This window comes from Chenopodium album, chromosome 15, assembly GCF_948465745.1.
Source record: "Chenopodium album chromosome 15, dcCheAlbu1.1, whole genome shotgun sequence".
Lineage (NCBI taxonomy): Eukaryota > Viridiplantae > Streptophyta > Magnoliopsida > Caryophyllales > Amaranthaceae > Chenopodium > Chenopodium album.
In genome coordinates this window covers 7,192,538-7,205,029 of record NC_137848.1, presented here as the reverse complement: position 1 = coordinate 7,205,029, position 12,492 = coordinate 7,192,538, and the positions used below count along the sequence as shown (strand labels likewise).

Here is a 12,492-nt window from a genome sequence, read left to right as displayed (position 1 = left end):
CATCTACAACAGTTTCAACCTGGGGCAACGCCCGGGCTACTCACTAGTTATTATTATTATATATGGTGCACTAAATGAATAATACAGTCGTACGCTTATACCAAAGATCTAATCATGACATACGAAAAACTTTTGTATACACCCGGTTTATACTAATATTAGTGTACATCAAGCAGTATAATAGAAACTTTTAGTTAATTTTAGGGTAATTTTTTGCCTTTTTTTGGGTAACTTTAAACATAATACAATTTTTATATAAATAGACAACATGAAAAGTTTTATAAAGGTAATTTAATTACACTCAATCACTAATAATTGATTTTTAGTCATTTAAAATCTGATTCTTTACTAATAAAGCGTAGATAATTTTTATTTATATTGGGTTACTTTTATGCATATTGGGGTAACTTTTATTCATTTAAGGAGTAAGTTTTGCTCATTTTAGAGTAACTTTATGACGGATGTACAATATTTTATTGTACATCCGATTTTTTTAAAAGTTGGTCATAATAAAAATATAAATGAGCATAATTAACTTAATCATACTATCATATGGTGCTCTAAATGTCATTTGCAAAAAGAATATGCTTATTCCAAAAAAGTGAACATGATTGATTTTGGACTATAAATGAATATGCCATACGTTAGTACCTGTTATTATAGAAAACTGACAAAGAACATGCATGCTCTAATTAATTAAATAGATTGCATTTTCGTTGGTCAAAGAACGGGCAGGTCGTGTATCAATTGTATTCTATAAGATGGGGAGTTCATAGGGCCAACGATGTAACCATTACCCTTCAACATTAATAATCCAATAATGAATACGAAATAATTTCTTTGACATAAAAAAAAATACATTTAAAGCATATTAGACAAAATAATTAAGTCGTTATTATGTGAATATGATATACTACGTATTTCATAAATTAAGACTTGTTCTCTTCAACTTGTTTCATATACTACCTTCGTTACATATTAGTTGCAATTTTGAGTATTATTTGTGAGAGATAAAATATTCCAAAGTTGCAACTAATATGTAACGGATGTAGTACTTATTTCTTAATAAATTCAGATCTGATCAGTCCAAACCAGCAACATTCAAATCAGATCATATCAAATCAGAACTTTTAAATATCATTTACTTATTGCTAAATATCGTTAATTGCGTATTAAAAAATTATGAAAATTACATATTTGAAAAGTTCATAATGAGATGAATCTAACAAGATTAAAAAAAAAAATTCTATATAATATATATATATTTAGTGGATGTCCATTATATCCTTATGATAATTTTAGAATACGGGTCTGTTCACATTTACTTAATTTCAGTTCAGTTCAGTTCAGCTCCAATCAGTTCAGTTCAGTTCCAATCAGTTCAGTTCATCAGCTCTTAATTTCCCTCTCTCATAAATATTCAGTTCAATTCAGTTCAGTTCAGTTCAAATCAGTTCATTTCAATTCAGTTCAGCTCCAATCAATTCAGTTCAGTTCAGCTCAGCTCAGCTCAGTTTAGTAAATGTGAACAGACCCTACGTTAGATATACTAGGTTTATTATTGTACAAGGAAACCCTAATTGTATCATATGATATATATATATATATATATATATATATATATATATATATATATATATATATATATATATATATATATATATATATATATATATATATATATGTACTCCTACATCATTCAGGAATAAGAATATAGATCTATTCTCTCCCCTAGTTTCTCCTCTTTCTCTCACCAAATCTAGCCAATTGAGCAAGCCGACTATGCAAAAAATGTATTCTTATCCCCATACCTTAATTTTGGGAATTTTCAATATAAAGATTCATTTAATTGGGCAAGAGGAAAAGAATAACTTTGCTTGTTTGATACATGCATTGGTAAAAGAATTTATGGCTTAAAAGAAGCAATGGATTTAAAGATTGTTGGACTATTTTTATACCCCATAAGCAAGGATTAGGGGGAGATAGTGTTTATTCAATTGTTTTTATGTAATCCTTGCACATGAATAATTAAATATGTTGATGGTCAGTTTGGTATATACACTAGCATAAATATTAATAATCTATTTAATAGAGGTGGCCACATGATAATCAAATATTAAGAATGATACCATCCTAAAGATGTATATGAATAAATGTCATTACCTATATACAAGCTATAAATGTACATATTAAGCTGATATCCTAGAAGGACAAGATCAGTTACTATTAAAACTAGCACACCTGAAGTGTGGTAATCCAAAGGGTTACAACGATAAGAATTCTTGGAAGAGAAAAGGAGCAATAATTAACAATGACAAGTTTGAGAAAGTGGCACATTTTGATGGATCTTTTGAAGATATCATTTCTAGCACATTAAAATATGTTATAATTATATAAAGTACTCCAGAAGAGTATAAAATATTGTCCAACAAGATTAGCATGTATTAAGATTACAGTCAATAGATTATTAGTTAATTGTCTTGCCAATTGTAGAAAGAAACACATTGGTGTACTTATATCACATCATACTCATGGCCATGCATAAATTAAAGTATCTCTAATAAGGTGATCACCAATATTATAAAATTGACCATAATTTAAATATTAAAGGAAAAATGATTGAATGTGATAATTAAAAAAAAAAAAAAATAGGTCATCCGGGGTTTAATAAATTCCCATTGTGGAAACCTGACGTTTCATTTGATATGAAAGAAATAATGTGCTAATGCTCTCTCATGTTAAATATATGAAATAAATTGAATGACAATACGTAACATTGAAATTGGACTATATTTGAATTGTGATTTTTTAATAGTTTGTGTTAAAAGAAGAGTTCATTAAGAGATAATATAATTGGTGACCTGAACTTCACTAGAATAATTTATATGTTGACAAATATTAGGTGACCAAAAGCTCACAACGTACAAGTTATATATGAATTTTTTTAGTAACTAGTTTCATACTATCAATGTTTCTAGTGATCCCAAAGATCACCACCTAGTGGAATTACAAGAAAGTATATGTTTGTATAACAATTCTCTTGATTGGAGTTATTGTATGTCAGCACATAAGAAAGAGAATAAGAAAATAGACAACTGCACAATTCATAATCCCCCTATTAATATTGATCTCTAGAAGAGAACAAAATTTCATTAATCTCCAGAAGAGATAGAAATTTGTTGAATATATATTTATGATTATCCTACGAGATGAAATTTGTTGCACACGAAATTATATTTTAAGTTGGTGAAAAATTGCCCCAATATTTGAGATATTTTACCAACTTAGGGGGCAGAATTGAAGTAAGTTGGCAAAATTATAAAATTATAATCAGTTGATCCCTCTAATTATACTTTGTAAAGTTACATGATGCCAACTTATTATAGTGATAATGATATTACGTGCATACATTAAGATAGATCTTGCCAAGTCTTCTTTAAATTACTACACCTGAAGTGTAGATTGTATGAGCGGTTTCAATATAAATATGTGATATATGGCAAGATAATGCAGTTGATACTTTTAAAGTACAATTATAATATATTAATACAATGATGTGAGAAATACCCTTGATAGGTAGTATAGATATCTGAATTATTATAATAGATGGCCTATTATGTAAGAAAAGTTATAATAGTACCAATGAGAAATGTATTCAGATATCATTGTCAAAATAGCATACAAATTAAAATTGTATCTTGAGAAATTATATGATATCGGTATATGATGGAACCGATATATAATATGCATATGCAGAAGGAATGAACTTGTGAATAAGGGATCAGAAATATATGTCCATTTTGATGTCGACATGAAACTAAATCAAAAGGCTTATCATAGACAAGAAGTCCAACGAAATATGAATGCTAATGATCAAAAGTTTATCATTGACTAGTAGTCCAATTAAAAATGGATTTCTGAAATCCACACTGCAGTGTTTGCATTATTGAGTCTTTAATTAATGTACATGTTTGAGTTTTAGATTTATGCATTACTCATTGTATGTATAGGATGTAGTTTGATGCATTACCCTTTACATATATATTTTGTTTAATATTTTATCATGAATTCTACATCTCATATTGCATGCATTAGTACTAGTTCTATATAACAACAATTGTGTTATATGTGAATGTTTGTGGTATGACGAGTTTATAATTATGATGAAGACTTACAAGAAGAACTTATACTCCGACGGGCTTATAATTGTGATGAAAGTTTATATGATGATGATCCAATTGCATGTTATGTGTCATGCATGAAAAGTTCCCGAAGAACTTACATACAACGTACTCAAATATCTAGCCCTTCAAATTCTATATTCTGAAAAATGACAATGTTGGTGATATTGTTACCAAACTCATGAAGAGTATTGGTGACTAAGTTATTATTGAGATATCAACCTGAAGTTTAACCATGTGAGAGTTAATCGATTTTGTACACTTTGGAGAACTCTCGTATAAAATGCAAAATGTCTAAACAAGAATAGTAATGATATATAATAGTAGTACATAGTAATTACTTATATTATTACTAATTCATATAAGCTTAGATAATGATATCAAGATATCACGAGTTGCCATAAATTATTATCAATATTTGATTGTCAATAACTATTTTTACGACCTCCAGAAGTAGGCATAATTTTGATGGTAAGGCAACTTGAAATAAAAATGTCATATAAGGTAGTGGTAAACGCAACATAGGTATTATTCTTTAAGTGCGGAAAAATAAAGATGGCTCACAATGAAAATTGGAAGATTAAAGTTTGATTATATCAGGGAGGATCAACTATCAAGGAATGTTATTCAGCTACAAGTGTAAAATTACTAAGGATTTGGATCATTACATTGAAAGATCTCAAGTTATGCATTCATCAAGGGGAGGAAATACGCGCTGCACTTTTTTTCCCTTAACCATGGTTTTGTCCCACATTGGGTTTTTCCGTTAAGGTTTTTAACGAGGCAGCATGTCAAGGCGTATTACGAAAGTGTTGTACTCTTTTTCCTTCACTAGGTTTTTATCCCATTGGGTTTTTCCTAGTAAAGTTTTAACGAGACACGCTATTCAATAATGGTCATCCAAGGGGGAGTGTTATATAATATATGTATTTAATGGATGTCCATTATACCCTTATGATAATTCTAGAATACGTTAGATATACTAGGTTTATTATTTTACAAGGAAACCCTAATTGTATCATATATATATATATATGTATATACATATGTATATATGTATATACATATATATGTATATACATATATATATGTATACATATATATATATGTATATATATATATATATGTATATATATATATATATATGTATATATATATATATATATATATATATAACAAAAAATCTATTTTGATAATATTTTTCTTTATAGATGAGTATTAAAATGTAGTTAAAGTTTAGTCAAATTATTGAATCAGATAAGATCAGACCAGATCTAAAATTTTCAAATTAGACCAGATCAGATCTTAATAAAATCAAACCAGATCTCCTTGTTTAAGGTGAAGAGAACAAATCATAAGAGTACTCCCTCGATCCAAATTTTAGTTAAGCTATACTTCTCTAATAAGATGTAGAGTCAAATTTAACATATCCTTCATTGTAGTTTTTCATTAGAATTCCATTTGCATGAAACTTTGCTTAACGACTTATAGCGCGATCATGATGTCAAAAGCGATGGGGGTAGACGTGAAAACACAAAGGTGGAGGGATTGGCCCGTCGAAGCCAAGGAAGAAGGGAACCATTTTGTCAAGGAGCTAAAATTATGTTCTTCAGTTGTTGCACATTGCTGCCGCAAAAAATAACAAATGCCTTATGCAGGTATGAAGTTTTCATGGACAGCTTATCTGCTAGTGTTCCTATCGTCGCCTTTCAATTTATGCAAAACAAGGTGACAATTCCATATACAAAGCAAAATTACATCATTTACAAAGTATACGCAAAATCTCATTGCATCGGATAACATTTTAACTAAATATGGCAGATCATTCCTACCTCTAACGTTGATGCATGAGGAACGCTGAGCGGATAAGAAGGTGCGCGACAATTTCTTCTCAAGAAATCATAACCTACATTAATCACAAGCTTCTTAACCCAACTCGAACCTGCCTTTGCTCTTACATGAGCATGCCCCAATATGTATGCTATTCCCGCCTCTCTGGCTTCCATTAGATCTTGAAGTTCTTCCCTCGACTTATCTTCCATCTTTGGTGTTTCGGGTAACAAAAATCTGACCCTTTTCTTTGGGGTGGTCAATGGAGATCGTATCTCTTTCAGCTCGGAAGTTCCTGATAAGTCTTCATTGTCTTCATCCATGTCTTCACGCATCCTTATCCCATCCACATGAGTTGAGGGACTTCCAACAACGGTCATCTTCTCATCGCTATCCTTGTCTGACTCATCCTTCAACCCATTCATCTTATTACCTTCGCCCCTTATGAACTCTGCTACGCTACACACAAGATCATTCTCAAACTCAAAGTCATCCTTGTGAAAATCGCGGTACCCATATCTCACAATACATCTATACAGCCGATATTCTTTTGGCCCAATGTGACCGACAAGGAATCGTTCTTCAGGCTTTACATGTGGAACAGGCACTGATTTAACACATAGGAAGACTAGGACTTGATGGAAAGCAGGAAGATTGGTAACGAAGTGAGAGAATATTGCTGGGATACCAGATACAAGCTCAGTGTGGATCAAACCCATACCACGGACTCGTACAATACCCAAGCTTGGCCCCAAGCTAAGCAGCCAATTGATGGACACCTTGTTTTGGACATCAAACTCGTACTTCTTGAGAGTGCCATAGTGCCAAATGTACATTATAGCCATGAAAATTAACGAAAGGGCAACAGGAACCCAAGCTCCTTCAAGAAACTTGATCAGGGATGCAGAGAAGTATAATGCTTCAAAGGCGCCAAAAAAGAATACAAAAGCAAGCGCTACGAAGACACTTTTGCGCCAACAAATGACAATGACGAGTGACATTAGGCACGTTGTCACAAGCATTACTGTAATGACAGCCAAACCTGTTTAGACATGAAACAAAATCACATTTAGCCTCCAATCCCAAAACACAAGGGGAGGGGAAAAAACATTCAATTCGCTTGATTTTGAGATGTGAAAACCTGAAAACATACCTGATGCATTACCCATACGCTTTGTGTCTCTAAAACCAATAGTGACGGCCAAGCATAATATCATTAATGTCCAATTAATCTCCGGGATGTATATTTGCCCATGAATCTTGGAAGATGTGTGCACAATTTTAACTCGCGGGAAGCATCCAAGGGCCTGACATTGCTTAATAATGGAGAAGGTGCCAGTAATTATGGCTTGGCTGCCAACTACAGCAGCTAGAATGGCTATTCCAAGCACTGGCCATCTTAGTTTTTCTGCCACATACGATTTCAACTACAAATTTTAACCATACGAACAGATAAGATCTCAAGAAATACTCTAATAAATCATGTAAAATGGCTACCTGGCACAGAAACGTAGAATCCAATTTGGTAACTCGTGGCCATCACATGGTGTTTTGATAGATAGGCAGCTTGTCCCATATAAGCAAGAATCAACGACGGATACACCAAAAAGGTAAAGGCAATCTGGACAGAAAAATCACTTTTAGACCAATTGCAGTCTCTAACATTAGGCTTAAAGACAGTGAATGAAATGGATAGTGCTTTTAATTAGTCTTTAAAAGCAGTCAAAAGAAGTGTCTATATAGTTTGTAATACAGCCTTGGTGGAGTGATCACTGTGGTTTTGAGAATTTAATACCAAATTACAACATCAAATTCCACATAGATGATTTGGATACCATGCATTTGGACTTCCGAAAGAGTAAGCTTACGAAAAATTGTCAAAGTAAGATGAAAATCAAACTCACTACTTGGAAAAGTAGGAAATAGTAGAACATGTCATACTAAAGAAAGCATTGTATAGCAATTGGAATATCTAGCAACTGAATCCAGAATGACTGACGAAAATGGCACATCACTCCATTTGTTAAAAATTATACTAAGATGTGTATTTAAAGAGTGTATTTAAAGTATAATGTACCTTGATTGATGATTGTGAAAAGTGTCCGAGATCAGCAAACATAGCCTCTGAACCTGTATTTGTAAAATTCACAGTGTGAGCTTAACACTGCAAAAGAGATAAAGGGCTATCACAAACGATTTTATTGAAATACTAAGATTTTTTTACCTGTTATACACAACAAAATTCCACCCAAAGACATCCAACCACCGGTTTGTGTTTTCTTCAGAAATTTGTACATATAATAGGGGGAGAGTGCTTGATAAACATGTGGGTTCCAGTGTATAATATTATATAAACCGATGGCACTGATGCAGAAAAGCCATGTCACAACTATAGGCGCAAACAAGAATCCTACTCGGTGGGTCCCAAAATGCTGGAGGGCGAACAAGCCAATAAGTATAATGCATGCAACTGGGACTTCAACATCTGTCTTACAAAGGGATACAAAGCTGTTAGGGGCGAAGATTAAATAAAAGCAGATAAAAAACAATAGTGAGAGGTAAAAACCAAACATATCAGCCCTCAAAAACCCATGTGAATTTCGTCTATTCAAAGTATATGAGAAAGTTGATAAGATATTACTGAAATGCGATTTAACATCAATTTTTGTTGTCCCAAAGTGGGGGACAGCATAAATGCACTAAGCTACTCTTTCATAAGATTTTATAAAACATTATTATCCTTTGCCTTTAAAAGTGGAAAGATACAAATGAAACCACGCTTCCTAATGTTTCCTGGAAGGTGATAGTTTTAGCCTGAGCAAGAGCTTCAGCATATAATGGTATCAAGATCGAAATGATTCCCAGACAGAATAAATAATAACATGTTAAGTCACTACAGCTAAGTATAAGCATAAAATTGAATTAGGATTTTACAGACTGCAGAGTGATGAAAGTCCTAACTGTATCTAAATTATTATTATATTAGTTCAAAAAAGTCTAATAACAATAATTCAACAATAGGCGGATGCTAAAGCACAAGCCTTCTTGATCGCATCATGAAACATCGTCCAAAATCCGAACATGCTATTGGAAGGCATCAATGATAAAATATATGGTCACCTCATTGATAATTTTTGTGCCTTGTGTTAAAAGGTTAAAATTTTGGTAGAAAGATACAGCATTACCTACTTCCAAAAGTTACTTTGGTAGACACATATCCCAGACAGTCAAAGATTAGCCGCTTCATAAAAGATTAAAAGATGCATCCTTTTCCAACCATCTCATTTTAAAGATTAGAATAAAAACAAGCCCGTGCATCCAATTTGGTAAATAAACTTTTCAAGCACCATCCTGGAAACATTCTCCCTTCTAACTTATATACAAAGTGGCTGCTGCTTTATTCGAGGGTCAGTGGTCGGTGGTCATACTGGTCAATGACATGTTCTTAGACAACCCAATTGATAAACCAAAATTAAAATATATCCCAAATTAGCTCATCAAGTTTCGTAGCGAATGTAATGGCTGATCAATTCAGTATATAATGTAAAAATTACGGGGTCTCGATAAAAAAATCACAGTTAGAGATGCAGCCAAATAACAAGAAACAAAGGATAGCTTCTAAATTATAATGAATAATGACATGACTTGCTTCATAGAACAATATTTGTCTCAACCACTTGGTTATATGTTATGGGTGAAAAGTTGACACTACCAAATAAAAAACTATAGTAGATATGTTAATATTCTTTCAATATATCCTTTCGAATAATTAAAATTACAGACAAATTGATGCAAAATCACAATCACATAAAAAATATATGGAACCTAATCCACTAGCTATACAAAAGCTTAACACTAAAAGAAAGTAATGAAATTAGGAAATTTTGTCATGTTTAGAAAAGATAACACAGTTTCAAATTAGACTATACTAGAAGAAGAACAAAACTAAGGAATCACAGTTAATAAAACCTAACTTTATATTTAGAAATGATATGACAGTCCATTATTCTAAGGCATCAAACAAAATGATTTTATTAATTTAAATCTTATACTATATTTAAACCATAGGTCATAATCAAAACTGTTTAATCTAAATCTCTACCTAATTATAGTATTACTAACTAGTTCCTAATTCATGCACAACAGTAAAACAAGATTTAAAAAAAAACAAGGATTCTTACATTTGTGATGCTCGTGTGACATTGAAAGCTCCAACCCAGAAACTGCTGAAAAAACTGCAAATTCCAATCACACACCCAAAAAAATCAATCAATAAAAATCAAAAACCCACCCCCACTAACAAACCCGACTGCGGGTGGTACCCAAGACTTGAAATCAAATCTCGACTACATCATTGCCCTAATTCATTGAACCCATATTAAATGAAAAATTACCAGAAATTGCTGGGGTTAAGACACCATCTCCAATCACCATACAAGTTCCAATCAAAGCTAAAACAAGCAACAATTTCTGCAAAACTCTATACTTTTCCAAAATTGATTTAAGCCTTGACCCAATAGTTGATTCAGAAGGAATAACAACCCCATCTTTTTTATACTCAGACAAATCTTCATCTGCTAATTGGCAATTAGGGAGTGAATTAACTCGAGCATGTCGACAAAGTAGAGTATACAAAGCAAATGTCCCTCCTTCGCCATTATCGTCAGCTCTAAGAACAATGAACACATATTTGAGTAATGGAACAATTGTTAATGTCCAAAAAACAAAGCTCAAAACCCCAAAAATCTCTTCATTTGTTTCAGAATGTTGAATATCTTCTGCAAATGCACTCTTGTAAACATAAAGTGGGGATGTGCTCAAATCTCCATACACAACTCCTAAACTTTGATAGGCCAAGATCAGAACTTGTCTCCATGATTCCTTCTTCTGCATCATTACAGACACCCATTAGCTTTACGGAACCAATCGAGGCTGTGCCTGGTGGGCACGGCCCGATTTGAGATTAGTCGGAGTCTAATAGGTTTTGGATAATTTTATTTTATTTTATTTAAAACATGCAAAAGAACTCACCTTTACTTCTTGATTTTGAGAAAGCCCACTTTCTGGATCCATCATAAACTCCTTCAATAAAAGCACAATATCATTTTTGTGGATAATTCAAGGGATTCAATCAAGTACCCCACTTTTGCAAATACAGTTCCCAATCAAAGTTAATTAGAAAAAATAAAAATAAAAACAGAGTATATTTTAGTTTAATGGGAATGGTGTATGAGACTGTAAGTTCCTTAAGCAGTTGAACAAACAAAGGCAGAAACTTTAAGACACTTTTAAGAGAGACAGAGAGTGGTTGATTAAGAGAGAGAAAGAGAAGAGGGGAAGTTGGAATCAAGAGAGTATATAAAAATGGGGGGCAGATTTTAAGAATATTTTGCGTGAGGAATGAGGAGTGAGAATTGAGAAAGACAAAGACAAGAATTAAAGAGAAATGGGATTTTTAAAAATTTATTTATATCATGATTTGGTGACCCCCCCTTCCTTTTTTATTTAAAAAAAAAAAATCGTAATAATTGAATTTCAACACTAATTAAGTAGTTGTTTTACTGATTTTTTTTTAAAGTAAAAAGTACAATATTTAGAGTAGTATTCTTTGACTATTTAATTGCGATTATTGTATTTTGAAAAAAATACCACCTCCGGATCGTAACTTTAGGATATTATATGTGAGATATAAAATTTTTTAAAATTGCATATAATACGATCCGAAGGTAGTATAATTTTGTTAAATTTGTTTCGATGAAGAATAATTGTACTACATTAATGTTCAATAAAACATTAATTTGTACAAGTACTTCCGTTGTTAATTTTTACTCCGTAGTTGACAAATTGAATTTGACATTATTCACCTATGGAGTACTATATTTTGACCGAATTCTTTTTTTATTTTTGGATTTAATAAAAGTATAATAATGTGGAGCCTATTAGAGCAACTCCAATGGTTGTAGCTAGGGACTTGCTTGCAATTTTCAAAAGTCTCTAGCTACTAGCTTGACCATTAGAGCTAAAAAATACAATTAGCTTGGCCAAGCAAATTAGCTTAGATAAGCTAATTTGCTTGACAAAAAAGTTTCCAAAATTATTGGAGATTAAAATATAAAAATAATTAAATTTCTATGGCTAATTGAGAAAATCAAGCTTATCTAATTAGCAAGCTAGTAGCTAACCATTGAGGCACAAAATAGCTATAAAGAAAGTTAGCTTGAAATCATATGTGGCATGACAAGCTAATTTAACAATTAGCTTACCATTGAAGTTGCTCTTAACTTCGTTTCTACTTGTATGTATTACGGAGTAATTCAAGATTTTAGCTTTTTATAACTTTTGCAAATTTATAAATAAAGATAATAATAAATTTGTGCATAGATAAATTTGAATAAACTACATGCCAACTAAAATAACAAAGAAAATATGGAGTATGAAATAAATTTGAATCTGTATATGTGATTTTTTTTTTTAGGTCTAT

The 12,492-nt window shown here is 31.9% G+C and overlaps 1 protein-coding gene across 1 annotated transcript; it reads right to left on the bottom strand.

Annotated features, from left to right (window-relative positions):
* Positions 1-5,810: 5,810 nt before the first annotated feature.
* Positions 5,811-11,402, bottom strand: LOC145581756 (potassium transporter 6-like). Its single transcript, XM_081638783.1, has 8 exons — positions 11,043-11,402; positions 10,406-10,898; positions 10,193-10,246; positions 8,236-8,496; positions 8,089-8,141; positions 7,509-7,632; positions 7,165-7,419; positions 5,811-7,053 (listed from the first exon to the last, which is right to left on the bottom strand). Exons 1-8 carry the CDS (start codon positions 11,085-11,087, stop codon positions 5,990-5,992), a joined length of 2,349 nt encoding a protein of 782 aa, XP_081494909.1. The 5' UTR covers positions 11,088-11,402; the 3' UTR covers positions 5,811-5,989.
* Positions 11,403-12,492: the final 1,090 nt, after the last annotated feature.